This window comes from Lathamus discolor, chromosome 10 (genome assembly GCF_037157495.1).
Source record: "Lathamus discolor isolate bLatDis1 chromosome 10, bLatDis1.hap1, whole genome shotgun sequence".
NCBI classification, from domain to species: domain Eukaryota; kingdom Metazoa; phylum Chordata; class Aves; order Psittaciformes; family Psittacidae; genus Lathamus; species Lathamus discolor.
In genome coordinates, this window is record NC_088893.1 from 10,802,269 (window position 1) to 10,820,814 (window position 18,546).

Here is an 18,546-nt window from a genome sequence, read left to right on the forward strand (position 1 = left end):
CACCTCCTTGATAAAGTACGTCAGGTTCTACAGCTGAAGTGACTACTGTCTGAATAAGAGCTTGAGATCACCGAAACCTGTCATACCCGTGCGGTGGTCGCTGTCTGATGCAGCGTCTAACAGAGTGCCAAAGAGTTTACTGACAAACCAAGTCCCTCAGCAGTGCCTTTCTGGGCTGACACTGTTGGGACCCACCTCACAGAGAGAGGCTGCTCACATGGGCAGAGCAGAGGTTTCCTCCCCAGGTTGCAGGATTTCGGCTGAAGACTATCACTTGGGGGTTATTCTTGCCTCATTAACAGGCTCATGCCTTACCATGGCTGTGGAGGTGCAGGTCAGTGAGCCACAACCTGCTTTTCTCCTTCCTCATTCTCTCTGGAGTCTGGATTTGCATCTGCATTTCCACTGTGAAAGCCTTGAGTTGTCTGAGCACATTTCCCGGTGTCTCTCTGGTGACACGGTGACACAGCTATAGCACAGCTGGGACAAACCTCTCCCAGGGCCGCGAGCACATGCAGGGGCCTCGCTTCACCCAGCAAATGCCAGTAAATTCCAGAAAAAAGATCAAGTAGCGAACAAAATTAGCTCTGTGGGCTCCGCTTACCCTGCCAAGAGAGCTTGTTTAGTGTGGGAAGGGGAAGTGCTGTAGGTAGCATGACCAAGGTATGTGGGAGGAGGCAGAGAAGGAAAGCTGATCCGTCCTACCTCCTTTGTGCTGCTTCAGAATACGAGACCCAGCAGTCAGAGGTGGAGGCTATAAATGGCCGGTCAACTGAGGAGCAATAAAAGGACACACCATGTCCCTGAGGCACTTAGCAGGCCTGAGAATACATGGCCAGAAGGGTCAAGAGAGCATTATTGTGCAAGGGGATTTTTAAAGGACTGTTTTCTCCTAACTACTAATAGCATCTAAAGTTGCAACAGCATTAACCTCAGCTCCTGCTGCAGGGCATCAGCTGGTCCATCAGGATCCCTCTACCTTCCTCCCTGCCCAGCACCATCAGAGCTGGCCAAGTTGCTTCCAGCCATGTCAGAGGCAGGACACTGATCTGAGCAGAGGACATGATCCAGTGTGAGGGCTGCCTTTCCTGACATGCCCTCACTCGCTCATCTTCCAGTTTTCTCTGCCACCCAAAACACTGTGCAGGTTCCACCCAGAAGCACACTGTACAGAGGGTGACCAGCTTCCCTGTGCCAAGTCTGCACGGAGCCAGGGATCTATCCCACACCTCTGATCCCAGTTTCCACGCACTGGAAGCAGCACTGGTATCTTCGGGGTGGCAGGGACTGCCATGAAATGCAAGGCCACATCCCACCCAGGAAGGCTGCAGAGTTTGGGAGTTAGGAGCGAGGTCATCTGCTGGTACAAGGACTCATCTTTCTCTCTTAGATGTGGGTCTGGAGCCTCACTTCTGAGCTCCCCCAGCCCAGGATGGTCAGGACTGGGTGGGCCCACTATGGAGCCAGGCAGCAGATGTGACACAGCCGTGGTTCACATTTCCCTGGAGCTCCCTGCGACTTTGTCCCCCTCTCCTGAAGTGTATCTCCGGAACCCTATGGATCCAAGGTCCAAGCAGAACCTTCTCCTGGGGCAGTAACTAACCCCCTTAGTACTCCCCCTAATCCTCTGATGGCTTGATGGGGACAGCAGATGCCTCACACATGCAGCAACCCTATGGCTACAGGCTTCAAGCCATACCCCAATGGCGGTGAACAGGAGGTCAGTGCTGAGCAGGCAGCGCAGGAGGCAGAGCAGAACAGGCAGCACTGAGGCTCCTGCCCTGCCCATGCTGCCTGCACAGCCGGTTTAGGGCACAGCAGGGCCAGGGAGGTTCCCTGACTGCCAGGACCAGAGCAGCGCTGCCTAAAACGCTCCCTGTTGAAAGGGGTGGGAGTTCTCAGAACATTCATAATAGTCGCTCCAATGGGCCCACATCCATTTCCTGGAAGCTTTGCCTTTTTCTGCTCTGCGAAGCCCGGATGAGCCTGAAAAACCAGTTTGGTTTTGTTCCACGCTGATTTTTCATCATTTCTTTCCCTCTGCACGGGTGCCAGCACTGCTGTGCCGTTGCTATGTTTTGTGGTGGTTAAGCACGGCACGGTTCCCATTTCAGGCGCTGACGTGAACCCTGCGAATCTGGAACGAGTTAAACCGGCCCTGCTGCTGCAGGGTGTGCGGCAGCCCCCGCCGCCCCGCAGCCCCTTCCTCGCACCCGCACAGAGGGGCCAAGAGAGGAGAAACACAGCGAAAGCTCCACATTGAAAAGAGCTCCAAACTTCTCAGGGGAAAACGTGTCCAACAACTGGCCTGAAACAGCTGGGGCTGAGCTCAAAACCTGCCTGAGGATGGCAAGCTTTGGTATCCTCTCAGCTGAGTTTGGGATGAGGATGCTGGCAACATCACAGATGGAGAGTGTTCCCAGGGTGGGTCCCTGGGTCTAACATCCCACAGGGACATCACCCGAAGCATTCAGGGCTGTGTTTGCTGTTTCACAAGGCAGACAACACATGATACAAGCCTCCGTACTGCTTGGGACTGAAGGAGCTGTGCCATCCTCCCCAGACCCTCATCCCCCCACTCCCACCTCTGGGGCTCAGCCCCCTGTGGGGTGCACGGGGCAGTGGTGCACTGCAGCTCAGCGCTCCCCCTCGCCAGCTCCCTCTGCATCAGGAGAAGCGCTGTGCTGCTGCTGGGATTGCAAAACCCGCGCCTGTGCTGTGTTTGAGCCTGGTTTTCGCCAGCGTTACCAGGGTACAGCAGTGACTAATTCTCTCCAAACTTTCAGTTTCAGCCTCATGCACTACATTTCAGAGGGACCTGGTGTCTGTTGTGTGGGTATAAAGCCCTGAGACAGCTCAGTGCTGCAGCTATCTAGGGCAGAAACATCCATAGAGAGAGATCAGCCTCATCAGCGGTGCTGCGCTGGGCTGGCAGGACCAAGCCCAGCCCCAGAAGGCAGGTGGGACAGGCACAAGCACACGCTCCCCTCTCTGTAACTTTCCTACAGCTGCTGAAGTCCTGAGGGCCAAAAAAACCATTTGCATTCTTGTAAGGCAAAGGAAAGAAACGCTGCAAAAAGAATGTTTGCAAGCAGGAAAGTGAGCAAAACACAGCGGCCGTTCAAGTAGCTTCCATTCTGAAAGTGATCTCTGGACACTAGATCGGCAACTAAGGTGTAGAGAAAGAGGGGTGAAGGGCACAAGGACATGGGGATGTTTCTACTTGAGGGGAAATGCAGTCCAAGCACCAGCCCATGCATGGTTCCCCCCTGCTTTCCAGGAGTCCTCAATGAAGCCGCGGGTCTCCCTCCTGCCCGGCTGGAAAAGTACAGCCGCTCCGAGAAGCCTCTGGATGCAGGCTTGGGGTGGGGAGGGGGAGGTTTGCTTCCACCCTCGCGTGTGAACGGGAATACGGGCCTGGAGAGGTGCCATGGCAATGGGTTTCAGTAACAGTGGCTGGAGACGGGCTCGGGTACGGGGGGGGGCAGAGGCCCCGCGCAGCTATGGCAGGAATGTCCCCTCAGGAACTCGCTGTTCCTTCCTGCACCGCCAACGTCACCATGCGGAGCAGGAGCCGGGCAGGAAGGCTCACACAGCCCCTCTGCTCTCAGCCCCCTCCAGCACACATCCTGTGTGCTCAGCCCCTTTCTTATGGGAACACGTGGCCAACTGCTCCCCATGGCTGATGAGCTAAAGCAGGGCCAGGGGGATGCACACTGTGCCTGGTGGCAAGCGGAGAAGGTCAGTGGTCTGCCAAAGCCCTTCCTCATGTGAGGACCCCCAAGGGTCATGTAGAGGGGTCCTGACACAGCCAACACCTCCCAGGATGGGCATGGCTGTGCTGAGCGGCTGCTCCACCTTCACATGAGAGAACTCCAGCACACCCGACTGGCTCCTCTGCCGCCTTCTGCATCCTGGGACAGGGGTTGGCTGGCTGGCTGGCCACTGGTCCAGCATGGATACCTCCACTGTGTGCTCAGTTCCCTGCCCTCCCTGCCACAGTGCTCACACTTCGGGGGGTCACTGCACACCCCACACACACGTCAGCCATGCGCAGGGCAGCTCAGTGATGAACATGCCAGCCACATGCTCCTGTGCGGGCAGTGACACCAGCACAGACATCGCACAGGAGCTTGCTGCCCCTGCAGCACTCACACACCCCTTGCCCCCTGCATGGGCTCTGCACCCCCTGTTGTACAGGCTGCTCCCACAGAGCAGCTGGCAAATCAGCTTGGTCATCGCTTCTTACAGCCAGTGAGCTCCAGCACCTCGCCTGAACCTTGCAGCACAGGGGAGCAGTTCACACAGCTCAGGAAGAGGATAAACATATCACAGGCACCAGGCAATGGGACAAACAGCACAGTGCATCTGCAGACACGGCCAGCACCTTTGGCCATGACAAGTGGCTGCTCAGGCAGCCACCACGCTCCCACAGGCAGCCTCCTTCCTGCAATGCCGTTTCCTTTAGCTGCCTTCCAGAGATCCATTAGTGGCTTAAGGGGAGGAAGAAAGAAGGGAAGTGGAGATCTCTGGCTGGATCCAGGACTGCAGTTTGGTGGAAAGCCAGATTGTAAGGGGAGCAGCCCAGAGCAACTGGTCGCACTACTGACATACTGATATACCCACTTACATCATGGTGGGAAGGGCAAAACAAGGGAAAAATCAGCCCTTTTACCTCACCAAATGGTTTGATGGCTCCCAGCATCTGCCTTTTCACTGTCTTGCTTCAGGAACCTTCCTTGTTCATCCATCAAGTCTCCTGCTGCCAGCCTCCACATCTCCCTCCACCCAGAACATTACCACATTGTGCAGAGAAAACAACTACAAATATGAAGCAACTTTCCTTCCCCTTCAGTTTGCCTTAGCTTCTTCTCCAGTATCTCCTCTTGCAACAAACACAGAAGTTGCTTACCCCTTTGCCTCCCCACTTGACAGTGACTTTGCAATTCCTACACCTCGCTTACTCCCATCTGCGTTCCCACTGCCCCCCATTTCTGCTCAGCTCCTGGTTCTTCCCCCTGCAAAACAAACAGATTGTCCTTCTCCTCCACCCCTCCTGCAAGCCCAGATGCCCTGGGGAGAAAGAACAACCCCTCTAAGCGTAAAAATTTGCCAGAGCACGTGTTGACATTAAAGCAATGGCAAGATCTCAAGGCCAGGTTGGATGGTGCTTTGAGCAACCTGGCGTAGTGGAAGGTGTCCCTGCCCATGGCAGTGGGGTTGGAACTGGATGAGCTTTAAGGTTCCTTCAACCCAAACCACTCTATGGTCTCCTGACCATTGCACCCTAAAAATGCCCAATGTTCTCCACCAGAAACAGCCTGATGTATGTGTGCCCTCACCAGAGAGCTGCTTCTGCCTGTGAACAACCCAATGACATCTGATAATGTCAGGGTGTAACACCACAGTCTTCATTCTAGAGAAAAGTAAACTCAGGTAGGAAAACAGGAGGTGGCCTGGTCAAAGTAACACAGAAATGTTTTGAGAATCAATGATTTCTAACACTGTCATCTGCTCTTTCCACTAAAACACAAGCCAAGAATTCCTCTACAAGAATTACATCTCCATCATTTGAAGTAATTCATCACGACGGCGTTCTTCTAAACAATAGGCTCCTTTTCAGCCAGAAGTTTGGCTTACATTATGCAGGACTTTAATTGTATAATCAAAATAGTCTGTTCTGGCCTTAGAATTCAGTTTGTATCTTTACATCTGCTACTCTTGGTAACCAGAAAACGTTGATGAGAAACATCACTTCAGTCGCAGTCTGCTGGATCCGATTGTTTCTATCTACCTGCAAACAGACCTTGTTCTCATTCTGATGTTATTACTCATTTCTTTTGTGTTTCTGTAGTAGGTGGAAGAGTTTTGCGTCCTATCCCTGAGAACCAACATATTTTATGTAAAGTATTAAACCAGCTCTGCTTGGAAATCCGTAAGTGGAAAAATATCATCCAGCCTCAAAAAAACCCCTGAATGTTCCTCCAAAAGAACACCTCAAAGGAAAAGCTGTCAGTCTTGTGCTGGCCTTTGGAAATACCAAATATTTCCCCTTTCAGTTTATGATTAAGGAAAAACTCTTTCTGGTGCACAGCTGAGTAAAGGTAACAGAGCAGTCTTGCCCAAGTGCCACAGGTCTTGATTAGCCCCCACGATTATGGCCTGCTCCAGCACCAGCACCTGAAGGCAGGAGCAGACCTTTCCTTTTTGTACCCCATTAATGTGACAACCCCACTGGAATACAGCCCCTAGCACCATTTGGGGCCTCTTGGTATCACTACAAGCCATGTAGTAAACAAACAGCTCCTTTTGGTCAGTTCTTTTTAGGAATTTCTTTAAGCCCTGGTGAACAAATGGCAATCTGCTGCCCTTGAGATCTGGTTGGTCTGGATTGAGAGGCGGGTCCAAAATTGGTGAAAGCAACCACTTAAGTTTCCAGCTCTGCATTTAGCATCCCTGTTCACCCCTGTCAGCCTTGTTAAATGTTTTGGAATCTCAAACTCCCCCAGCAGCCTATTTCAAACAAATGCAAAGCCCTCCAGTGTCCTCAATAAACCCCAGCTGTAAACCAGACCCAGGCCTTTTTGATTCCTGATCCATGAGCAAACCATTGGCAACAAACACTCGACAGCAGCAGCAAGCACAGAGCTCTCCCTCTGGGTGAGACCTTCATGGCCCCCATTTCTCCCCGCCTTGTTTTTGTCTCTCTCTTCCAGCCGTGCCCAGCTGTTTCTTTCTCTCACTGCCTCCAAACCCAAACCTATGTGTTTCGAATGAAAAAAGATCTCCGCATCCCCCACCCAGGAAGATCATTTTGCACCAGAAATAGGCACGCTATACTTGGGATGCAGCCCAGCCGTCTCAAAAATAGCTCAGCGCGTAGCTCGTGGTGCCATGTACAGCTCTGCCAGCTGCCTGGACAGTCAGACAGGGTGCCAGTGGGCAGGACCTCCCCATACAAGGCCATAAATGACCATGGTGCTCTCCAGCAAACCAACTGGTGCCCGGCAGGGAGAGAAGAGTGGGCAGCATGATGCTATGCCCCGGTGCAGTGCTGCTTGCCTCCCTTCTGCCTTCCCCAGGGCCCCCTCCCTCTGTGCCGCCTCGACATCTTGCCTTGTGGTCCACATTCCTGCTGCTCATGGAAGGCATTAACACCAGATAAAAGTACGATGAGCCCAAATGTAGCTCCCTGACGTCAGCCATCCCTGGAGTCTGGAAGGGAAGCTGTAAACAGAGGAACAAAAGGCAGTTATAAACAACAATCTTCATTGGCGCCTGTGGACAAGCGTTTAAAGAATACAGAGGAACAGGGGAAGGTGCTGAAATCTGGGGGCTGCTCGGCACTGTCTGCTGGCTCCAGGAGGGAAGCAACTCTCCTGGGGGAGTGGGAAGAGCGAAAGACAAAGATTGAAAGGATTCTTTTTTTTTTTCCTCCTTGCAAATGGCTTTGTTCCTTTCTGTTCCTCCCAGTCAGTAGGAAAGGGTGGGAACTATTGTTCTATACTGTGCAATCTGCTGTTCAGCTGGCTCCTCGCACCGCTCCCAGGGCAACCAGAAATCCTGCTCAAAGCATCCCAGTGACGCAACAGCGGTTCCAGCCAAGCTACAGCATCAGCCTAGGCTTCGACATTTGATCGACTTCAACCATCCTGCTCCACCTGCGCTAATCGCAGCAGGCGCTACAGTTTGCATTAGTGCGTATTGAAAAGCCCTGAGCAGTTGGATTCCTCTTACTCAGCTGCCAACAAGACCTAAAGATATTTTTAGAGGTCATCTCCTCTTCAGGTGCCAGGTTTGAACCACCTGGACCGGGTAGTGAGAGAAATGGTCATTGCACAGACATGGTTATAGCATCCCAGCACACTGCAGAAAAGCCAGGCTGGCACCCGGACTGTCAGCTAGGAGCATTGATCTCCCAGCAAAGCTCGGTAACGCAGGGGAAATGCCACATGTGCCCAGACACAGACTGAGTTCACAACTGATGCTATCACAGCCGACACCTGTAGGATTGCTGACTGTTTTAACAACAAAGACCAAGGAAGCATCCTGTAACATAACATTTAAACCAGCGCATACGTGATTAGAGACAACCCACCAGACCTGGTTACGTAGTTTATGCCACTTGTTTACACTGATGGCGTACCCATTTCCTGGACAATGGGAAAGAGCACTGGACACTTTAAACCACTGAAAAGCAGCAAAGTTCACACACTTCTCTTGTGTGTCATATGTAAGAAAGACTTTACTTGTAGACAGGATTGAAAACAGAGATGTAATTTTTAAGATACTATGGACATGTAAAATAACAATATATTAATGCAAATTACATGGGTTGTTAATAAGAAAGTCCTTTAAAAGTGTCCTAAAAAGTTCTCCTCAAGAAAAGGGCTACTGTGGAAAATAAGCTTTTCCATTTCTGTATTACTTGATTGCTGACATCTTTTCAAAGTCTTCCCAGTGATTATAGTACCAACAAAGACACAATCAATAGCTTAAAACTGGTAAAACCTTGGAATTGGCAAAATCTTAGAACTGGTGGTTATCTGATTTACACCAGTGCAAATAAGGAATAGCCATACTGTTAGTGAGGCTGAACTTAATTTTATGTAACTTCAGAACTGATTAGGTTGGATATAAGGAAGAAGATCTTTCCTGTTAGGGTGGTGAGGCACTGGAATGGGTTGCCCAGGGAAGCTGTGAGTGCTCCATCCCTGGCGGTGTTCAAGGCCAGGTTGGACAGAGCCTTGGGTGGGATGGTTTAGTGTGAGGTGTCCCTGCCCATGGCAGGGGGGTTGGAACTGGATGAGCTTACAGTCATTTCCAACCCTAACTATTCTATGATTCTATGCAAAAAACCCTGAAATATGTAACTGCAATTATCAAGATTTCACTGCAGAAGACAAGAAAGAAGTTGCCAGTTGGTCTGCAAGTATCAGGGTACCAGGAAAGTCTGTTCATGAACATCTGCAGTTTATATCCTCCATAAATAAGAAAAACATGCCATCAAAGCCACACACTGCTATGACCTAGTTGCTGATTAAGAAAACCTTAAGATTTGAAGGAGGAACAACAAACTGATGTGGAAATAAATTTACACCGGGTGATATTTTGAGACGAATTTAGGGAAGACAATGAAAAGAAACCCCCTCTTTCCAGTGTACAAAAGACCTGAAAAAGCCATTTTGAGACATTTCTGCTACAATTGCTGGTGACAAAAAACAACCCCAAGCCCTTTCCAATAAAACTAAATTATATCAGAAATTAGAAGTCTAAAAATCACACTGGAGTTTATTATTTTAGTACAGGTGGAACCTATGTTTGGCTCTAAGGCTATAATTAGGAAGTATTGCGTGTGTATTGAGGACTTGCTCATTTATACTTAACTGGTTACCAAGTTAGAAGGCAGCTACATCATATAAGAGTCCTATGGGAGTTTATTTTTAAACATGGTTTCTATAGTTTTGGAACCAATAGGTATTGAAATGGGAGGGATTGGTATCAAACATAATCCTCTTATGAGAAATGAAGCGTTTTCCAGGTCACTCATTACATCTCCAACACAGTCTATACAATATAGATTTTGGAATGAATTGGCTGATGAAATTACAGTTCCCACATCCCTGCCTCATCCAGCCAGAACACCAAACAAGACCTGGGCGAGATGCAATAGGGTTAGTAATATTAGCGGTGCTTCATCCCTGCTCATGTGCATTGAGCATGTTTATGAGCATCCCTTTTGGCTCCCTAAAGAACTACAGCCCTGCAGACCTCAAGCCAGCAGCACGTCACTGCTGAGCACCCACCGGGAGGACACATCCACCTAATGCCAGCCCCAGCAGCTGGAAGCAGCCCCTGGGTGTCTCATCTCCCCCTCTCCCCTGCCTGCCAGCAGCACAGAGGAGGGGAACCCCAGACAGAGTCATTTCTGTCTCTAGCAGGAAACGCATGCAAATGCAAGAGCCGGAGAGCATCACTCAGGAAACCCCCTGCCCAGCAGCTTCACAGGGACCTCAACCAGCCCTCAGCCCCACAGCTGTGCCAGGGGTGCTGGCGAGGCTCAGCACTAACGGCGCATACAGCCTGGCACTGCGGGAAGGCTGTGCAGCAACAGGCAGCACCTGGAAAACCCTGGAAATGGAAAATCCCAGGGAGAGGGGAAAAAAAAAACCCTAACAAACCCACACCTGGATAACATGCTGTCCCACATCATGTAAGGACAAAGAACAAACCTGTCTTTTGCCCTGGTTTTGGCCTCTAGCCTTCCAGTGAGGGAGCCAACTTGTTCTGTGCCAGACTGACAGTGCAAGGTCCACATGGGATTTTGGCAGCGCTACAGACAGGCGCAGGTTTGTACAGTTGCCCTTCCAAAATGGAAATAGTGCTCAAACCCAAGAGTCCTTTACCCACCCCAGCAGCAGAGCAACTCAGCTGCTGCCTCTCAGGTACCTGATTTCATCCCTTCGAGATCGCCCTTGTGTACGTAGCCACAACCTGAGCAAGAGCAAACCACACAGAGAACTGAGCAGACCCTGGACCAGGTCCCCAACAGGGGCAGCTGGCTAGGCTTAAATCCTCACAGCAGTGGCAGCTACACCAACAAGTCTTGCTTCTCTCTAGCCTCTGACATCTCACCCTTCAGCACTGCTTTCCTTTCTTTGATATCTGGGTCCCACTTAACATTTTATGCCCTTGATGGGTGCTAACAGGAGCCACCTGCAGGTGCTTTGGCCATGCTTCTTGGTTGGGTTGATAGCCTTGCATCAGCTGTGGTCACTGACTTTGTGTTGTAGTAGATAGCATGTAGCAGGGAGGCCATCAGTTGTGGTCACTGAATCTGCACCATAGTAAGTAGCATGGAGCAGGAAGGCCACATACAGCACAGCACAAACCTCAGCCTAATTAGTTCTTTCAGCGTGAGCGTGTTTGAGCCTGGGGTTTAGCCATTCTCCCAACAACCTTGGACTGGAACAGATGTGGGGAAGCTAAAGCCCTGGGTGGAGTCTTACTGGGTACACTGTGTGTAGGTGTGTGTCATGAACACGGTTGCTGGGCAGGGGAAAGGATAAGGATTAGGTTTAGATGAGGTTTGAGGCGTAGTGACTTCTAAGGACTCTGAACAGTCACATGCCATGATCTTTTCTCCTTCCCCATTACACTGCAGCTCGTCTGCTGGGGAGTGGGGTCTCAGGCCTGCACTGAAACACCGTTTGCAATTGACACTCAGTGCCCTTTCTGCTGCCCTAGACCCAGACAGGGAAAAAACCCAGGTGGTAACCAGGCAGACTAGATTTGCTCACGTATGATCTGGATGTAATGTTCTTTTTTTCAATGCAATGGTTTAACACATCCTTGTGGCCCTGCTAGTCTGATACCAGGGGTGACTAATGCAGGATAGTCCCTAAGCTTGCCTATACCCAGCGCCTTTCAAACTGCTGATTACAAAAGAAAGGCAAAAGCTTTGAGACAAGGGGATTACCCGAGATGCGTCTAATCTGGAGCTGTGTCTGTTTGTCATGTGATAACTGGTATCCTGCATCCCCTGGGGATTGCATGTTGCGGGGGTTATTACGCATGGCTCGTGCTGAGTCCCCATGTGAGTTGGCCATGTACACCCTTCAGTCGGGGGGACCAGTCTAAGGGTGCTGTATGGAGCCCCGTGTGTTGCTCTAGGGTCCACACTGCCATTTTCTCTATACGCTGTGTAACTTTTGGTGTGTCAGTGGTCCATGCTCTGGCGTTTTGGAAACCCAAAGGGTTTGTCCACATCTCCCCATCCCTGCTCTGCGCAGCACACAATGGCTGTTGTTTGCCTTTGGGGCGGGGGAGCAGCCTCTAGCCTGGGAGGAACAAAGCCTGGGGCCAGTTCCTGCAAACACGAACCATGCCTTTTTATCACTTTGTGACAAATTGTTTTGTCAGCAGCAGGAAGTGATGTTACCACCGTCCTCACCAAGGGGAAACTCCTCGTGGTTTCCATGGGGATGTATGCAACTGTAGAACTATGGGTTTATATAAGCTGAAAGCCCTACACATGCCTTCTGTGTGGTGGGTTCCTAGGGGTCTTGGATCAGATCAGGGTCTAAGCCAAAACCTCTGGCATGGAAGGGCAGCCAGCTCTTGTGGGAGCTGGGGTTAGCAGGAGTTCAGTGCTGCAAACCAGGGTGAACCGTGTGTCTTGATATCCCAAGCAAACAAAACTGCAAAGCAGGGGGAATAAATGAGGGGTAAGAAGGGACAATGCCTCCCTAACACATCCACAGTGGGCAAAGTTCAGCTTGGCTGTGTCATCAAAGTGTCCTTCACCTCCACAACACACAAGCTCTGCCCGTCTCAGCCACTTGTGCCTCCTTGCCCAGCTCATACCTCCTTCTCTGCCCCTCACCTTGCTGCCTGCCCTATTCCTTTCCCCTGGCTCCCAGCAAACCCCTGAACTGAGCCCATCCATCCCCCTACAACTGTGGCACTAAGGTGATGTTTGCAGGTCTCAACCTAATCTCTCTTTACTTTTCACTGTTGTTCCTGCCCCCCTTATCCTCCCCTTGTTTGGACAAGGAGCAGTTCAGGATCTGGGTACAATCCTGTCCGCAGAGACTTTGCAGGAGGCTGTGGGCTCTGGGCACTGTGAGGCAGATTACAGGCGACAGAAGGATCAGGATAGACTTGGAAAAGGACATCACACATCCACAGAGCTGGCAGCGCGTGTCGGTGCCTCGCTGGGACCGAAGCCCTGCTGTCGCTGGCTGGCTTTTCCACTACAGCCTTTGTGCTGAAGCAGCACTCTCGTGTGCCCCTCTGTCAGGTGCCTGCTTAGGTTATGAAAGCTGATCAGCTGCCAGGTAATGAGTTTTATTGTTCCAAGAAACACATAAACAAGCTCCCCTGGCTGACAGGGAGCGGATTTCTGTTTGAGTTGTGATTAACAGGCAGGATTTTTTTCACCAGTTGCACAGCCAGGGCTGCCAAGGTTGTATTTTTCCACTGAACAAGCTCTGATTTGCCTTGAAGGTGAAAGTTTGCTCCATTGTTACTGCAGGTGTATAAGGGCTCACGTATTCACAAACAGCCTTGTATGCTTTACAGGAGACCAGGGGTAGGTGCAATCCTCCTGAGCAGCACAACCTGCCCAGGCACTTTCCATGGACAAAGGGGTTTTGCAGGCTCTGCAGCATGGGACAGACTGGGGAGGATGTTCACTTTGATGCTTTAGGAAAATACGGGTTTCTAACTTTGTCTCTTAGTGCCCAGGGACCTCTCCCTTTTAGCTGCTCCATTTCTTTATCCCTTGGTGTCAGGTTGAAGCTTGGCGATGGCTGACGTGCAGCGCTGACGACAGAGCTGCATCGGAGGGGCAGCTCACGTGGAGGTTTCAGATGCAGCAGCACATCATCCCATCCTTCAAGGGCACCTTCTCCCAGGAGAAGAGTCCTGGATTTCAGCACCCTTAATACTCCAGCTAACTTGGAGGATTTCAGCAGAAACTTGTGGTGCTTTGCTTGTCTCCAGTTACTTGACAAGAGCACAGCTGCTTTACACTTAAAATACCCCCTCATCATTAAGCTTAGGATCCTAACTGTTAAAATGCCACAATTTTACACAGTGTCATAACCTGCTGTATCTGCCCAAGCAAAACCATTTTTGTTGGGGCAAAAGTAAGATCTGACTCCTGGAGTATCAGAAAGGCAAGGACTGGCAGCTCCCTTCTAGGGTGGAGGTGGGACACCCAATGCCCTAGTGCTCCCCCCACAACCATCCCCCTCTTACCTGTATTACCACCCTACCTAGTAAAGCAAGCTTCTAGCTGTGTCTCTTCTCCATCAGCTTCTCATGGTAAGGGTATGTCACAGCAATGCTCCTCCCCACATACACATCTCACCCCACACACCCCATAGGGATGCACAGTTCTGTCACACCACACAGCAGTAACCGTGTACTGCATCCAGCCTGTCACCCTCACCCTGCGGCTCCTGCCCATAAGCTGCCAGGAGAGCTGGTCTGTTAGAGCTCCCCTGCCCGGCTTTTGATATGCTACATAAAACTCTTTCCATTGCCTCAACTAAATGCCAGATAGATTCTCACTAGAGTGGCTTCTACACAAGGAGAGAGCATTTATTTGTGTCCGGCTAAGAAATAAGTGTCTTGTTGGCTACCTGATCTCTTGTTACACCCCGATTATATTTACAGACACAGCCCAGCAAGTCAAATACTTCATTCCAGGCATGAGAGACAGTCTGAGTTGCAAAAACTAATCAAGAAGGTAGGATGGAAAAAGAAGACACCTTGGCACAAACTCACAAGCAGTGGAGATCTGTTACCAACAGGTTAATTTTTAGCCTTAACCTCTGAAGCATTAAAAGTAAACAAGTAATAGGAAGCGTCTTCGTTTCTCAGACAAGTGATATTTGGAATTCACTGTAACCCTGTGCCCAAGTCTCAGCTGGTTCAAACTGCTACAGCTCTATGGCCATCACTGTGGCCAAATCCACCTTACAGCTGAGAAGCCAGCCCTGGCATTCTGCCACTGCATGTAATTATACAGGGACAAAGAAAAGCTCAGGTTAAGGAGCAGCAGTAGGTTCCAGTCAATTATGTGGCTTAAACCCATTTTTCTATGTAATTCAGCCAAGAGCTGAGGTCAGCAGAGCTGCAAATTCAGATTTCTGTGGTTCTTCCCCTGGGAGCTTCCACTTGGGTTTTGGGACTGTAAAATACAAGATTTTAAAGAATGTATCATCCAGCTCAGTAGAAATACCATAATTTATTCTGTTTGTATAAAAAAAAAGTTATAATCATGTAACAAAACTATGTCTTCATAAGAAGAAATATATTATTTCACATCATAAATAAATCAGCAAACATACAACCCTTGGCAACTCAAAAAAGCACTCGCCTGGTGCTTTCATGTCAGTGCTTGGGAAACAAGAAGAGCTGACAGCTATATACACACACAGGATTATAGTACCAAAAAAATACTGAGGTATTTGGTTTCTCTAGAAATGAAACTCTAGGTTTGTGAAGGCAAAAAACCCCAATGCACTAATGTAAAAATAAATAAATAGGACTGTCATATAAAAGGGGGACAGCATCAGTGTTGCTCAAAGTGTCCAGGAATGGGAATACTGGTGAGCATGCTACTAAACATGGAGCAGGCTTAGGACAGACAGAAGACAAGGAGGAACAGCTCAAGAAGAGACAGTGTCCTTTGATATCGGTGTAGACATCCAGATACTGGCTTCAGAAGTCAGTAGAACAGTCAGTAACGCCTAATTCTCTGGCATCAGGTGAGCTCCTCTCCATTAATGACACTGTTCTGGGATGCATGGATGGTTCCCCACAAAACACGAGTGACTGATGACACTGTCCCTGTAGTTATTGCACTTCTGAGACAGTAAACCTGAGTTCTGGCCATATTTTCACCCACTTTTCAGCAGCTTGGGGAAGTGGTGATGGGGCTCTGGAGATAGCTTAAAGCACTGGATGAGGTGTGAACAGGGATGGAGACTGGAAAGTTGAAGACTGTGGTGGTCGATGCTCCTCTGTCCAATACTGACATAGCAGGGCTACCAGCTTCTGCTGAGCAGTTGGGGGCAAGGACCTGTGACTCAAACTGCAGCAGCTGCCCCATGAAGCTGAAGTTTGGGGAGATGATGCTTCTCCTCTGCTTCACAAACTCAAAGGCTTCATCCAGTTTGACTCTGTTGGTCCTCATGAGGTAAGCAAGACAGATGGTTGCTGACCGGGAAATGCCAGCCTGGCAATGCACAAATACCCTTCCTCCATCATTTTTAACAGAGTCTGAAAGAATTAAAATACACAGTTAGCAAGTAAGTCCCACTGCTTCCAAAGGTGGGAAAGCATAGGCTCCTGTTTCACATTTCTTTAATCCATCCCTTCCTTAGCTTAATAGGTTCACCTGTGCTTTTGAGACAAAGAGAGCCTTTGTCCTGAGGGAACCAGCAGTCTAGCTATTTTCATTCTGGGCTCCAATTCCAATTATACTAATAGCTCCTCCAGGTCACTTTAGCAGTTCTTGCAAGATTACTTTAATTCTGATCCACTTAAATTCACTCGCTCTCTGCAAGACCGATGCCTCTTGATTCAAGAATTCAAACAGCTTTGTGAACCCAAGATTTCTCCTCTGAGTAGGATAAAATAAACAGAAATATTCCCCAAGCATATCTCCCTAACAGAATTAAATTCCCCAGTCTCAAATGTAGGTTTTACTGGGGAAAACAATACCCAAAAATCACCTCCCAGGGTATAATACCCCAGGAAAAGAACAAACTGTAAAGAGAGCTCATTTACCTATGAAATCAATCGCCTCGTTAAACCAGGAGCTGATATCTGCCTTGTGGTTGTCCTCCACAGGGATACTTTTATACTGGTAGTGCCCTTCGAAGTGGTTGGGGCAGTTCGCTGAGACATTGATTAATGCCGTGATTCCCAAAGCATCCAGCATGTCTTTCCGGGAGGCATGGTAAGCGCTGCCCAAGTAGAGGAACGGCAGGATTTCCACCGGCCCACCCTAGAACAGAAGGGACAACCGGTTAACTCCGCTCGGGAGGCTGCCGACCGCCTTCCCCCTCCTCTCATCGCCCGCCCCGCTTCCCGTCCGCCCCTCCCGCCGCTACCAGCCCGGCCCCGCTCACCTGGTCGTAGAGAGGGGTGCCGCAGGAGCTGCACCCCGAGTCGGCGCTGCCGGGCGCGCTGCTGGCGCTCAGGGGCAGGCTGAGGCCCGTCGGGGCGGCCGGCTTGGTGCAGAGCTCGGAGCAGGCGGACGAGAACGCTTCGTAACCTCCTGCAGAGGGGACAGAGAGGCGCCGGGTGAGCGCGGCACGGCCGGGGGGCGAGCAGAGCCCCAGGAACGGCGCTACCGCGGTCCCCCCTCCCCTCCGACGGCTGCCAGGGCGCTCCCGGCGCCACTCACCCTTGAGGAAGCAGATGCGGGCGCCGCGGGCCTCCCTGCAGAGGGTGCCGAGGGCCAGCAGCAGCGTGCTATCGCGCTTGGGCAGCTCCAGGTCGGCGCTGCGCTCGTCCAGCAGCACCACGGTGTGAACCAGCCCCTGGCGCAGGCGGGCTCGGAGCTCCTCGTTGGGGACAACGTGCTCCAAGGCCAGGGCGCCCTTAGCGCGGCGGCGGACGATGGTGCTGAGGCGGACGTTGCAGGAGCCGCGGATGTGCGCGGCGTTGAAGGAGAAGAAGGAGCGGCAGTCGAGGACGAGGCACTGCGCGGCGCGCTCCTGCAGCAGCCCTCGCAGCGCCTCGCACTCCAGCGCGCACACCCGCAGGTTCACCATGGCGGCTCCGGCCGAGGGAAGGAGGGAGGAGGAGGAAGATGAGGAAGGCGCGGCCAGTGTTGGAGTGCCCGGTGCCCCGCAGTAGCTCAGCGCAGCGCGACCCGGCCCGGCCCCGCATGCCCGCACCCGCCTTATATAGGGCCGCGCCGCCGGGCCGGCGTTTTCTCAATGGAGCCGCGTCACGTGGGCGCTCCCGAAGACGTCACCTTGGCGGCGCGCCAGCGCGGGCGCGCCCAGCCTCGCCGGCATGACGTCATGTGCCGCGGGGCCGCGCGCCCGCGCCGGCCGGAGGGGGCTGGGAGAGGGTGGGCGCCTGGTCGGCGCCTGTACACACGTGTGTGTGCGCGGATGGACACGCGTGTGGACACGCGTGTGCATGGACACATAGAAACACGTATACACATATCTAGATGTACACATGTGCACACAGAAGTTCCTACTCACACACATATGTATATATACACACAGATAAACGTATGCTGACACACTTGCCTGTAGACACGGATATAGATATACATATGCATACACACACATGTATATGTACACACATCAATATACCTGTATAATGCATACACACGCTTACATGCGCATGCACATAGATATAAATATAGAAACGTATATGTGCACATACAAACACAGACATGTACACCCATACGCGCATACAAACACCTACAAACACACATGCACACACCCTTCATCCACACACACCCCACTCCCACACAGACATGTGTCCTGCACAGGTGCCATGGGGCTGGGCCACCTCGCTGCTGTCCCTTGTCCCCTGCCCCACAGCTGAAGGCCTCACTGGGGCAGCCTTTGTCCGTGTCCCCCAGCGCTGGCTGCTCCCCCCTTTCCCAAGCAATCAGAGCACTGCCAAGGGAAGGAAGCTGCTGGAGCAGCAGTGCAGGGGATGTGAAGGCTTGGGTGTGGGCATGCTTGTTCTTCTAAAATATAAAGAAACAAGCATACACATATGTATATTTGATTCATGCATAGACATATACACATGTACAGACATAGCTACACTTCCATATATATGTGTATACATATCTTTGTGTATATATATGTAATGTAAACACACACCTGAGAGCTGTTCCCATCATGTTTTATGTGTAAGGAAAAAAATGTAGTAGACCTGCAGCCCAGGCAAAGTTCATGTTTCCCACTGAGAGCACAACCAGAAGCTGGGGCTGCCAGTGACCGGCAGTGGGGTACTGGGACCTCTCTTTCATTCTCCCCTTGGTCGTGC

General features: G+C 51.1%; 1 protein-coding gene across 2 annotated transcripts; it reads right to left on the bottom strand.

Moving 5' to 3' along the window:
* Positions 1-14,739: 14,739 nt before the first annotated feature.
* DUSP1 (dual specificity phosphatase 1) lies at positions 14,740-17,429 on the bottom strand. Of its 2 annotated transcripts, XM_065690581.1 has the most exons (4): positions 16,928-17,429; positions 16,650-16,798; positions 16,306-16,525; positions 14,740-15,795 (listed from the first exon to the last, which is right to left on the bottom strand). In XM_065690581.1, the coding sequence occupies exons 1-4, from the start codon at positions 17,295-17,297 to the stop codon at positions 15,425-15,427; spliced, it is 1,110 nt and encodes a 369-aa protein (XP_065546653.1). In that variant the 5' UTR covers positions 17,298-17,429; the 3' UTR covers positions 14,740-15,424. The 2 variants fall into 2 exon arrangements, with proteins under 2 accessions (XP_065546653.1, XP_065546654.1); XM_065690582.1 differs by having other exon boundaries at positions 16,650-17,426.
* Between the last annotated feature and the right edge of the window lie 1,117 nt (positions 17,430-18,546).

Bases quoted from the DNA above. Each gene is read 5' to 3' on its own strand.
- DUSP1 (XM_065690582.1), bottom strand. From the start codon at position 17,297: ATGGTGAACCTGCGGGTGTGCGCGCTGGAGTGCGAGGCGCTGCGAGGG. The intron at 16,526-16,649 runs GTGAGCGGGGCC...CTTCTGTTCTAG, and splicing joins GCACCCCTCTCTACGACCAG to GGTGGGCCGGTGGAAATCCT. The intron at 15,796-16,305 runs GTAAATGAGCTC...TAATTCTTTCAG, and splicing joins CGAGGCGATTGATTTCATAG to ACTCTGTTAAAAATGATGGA.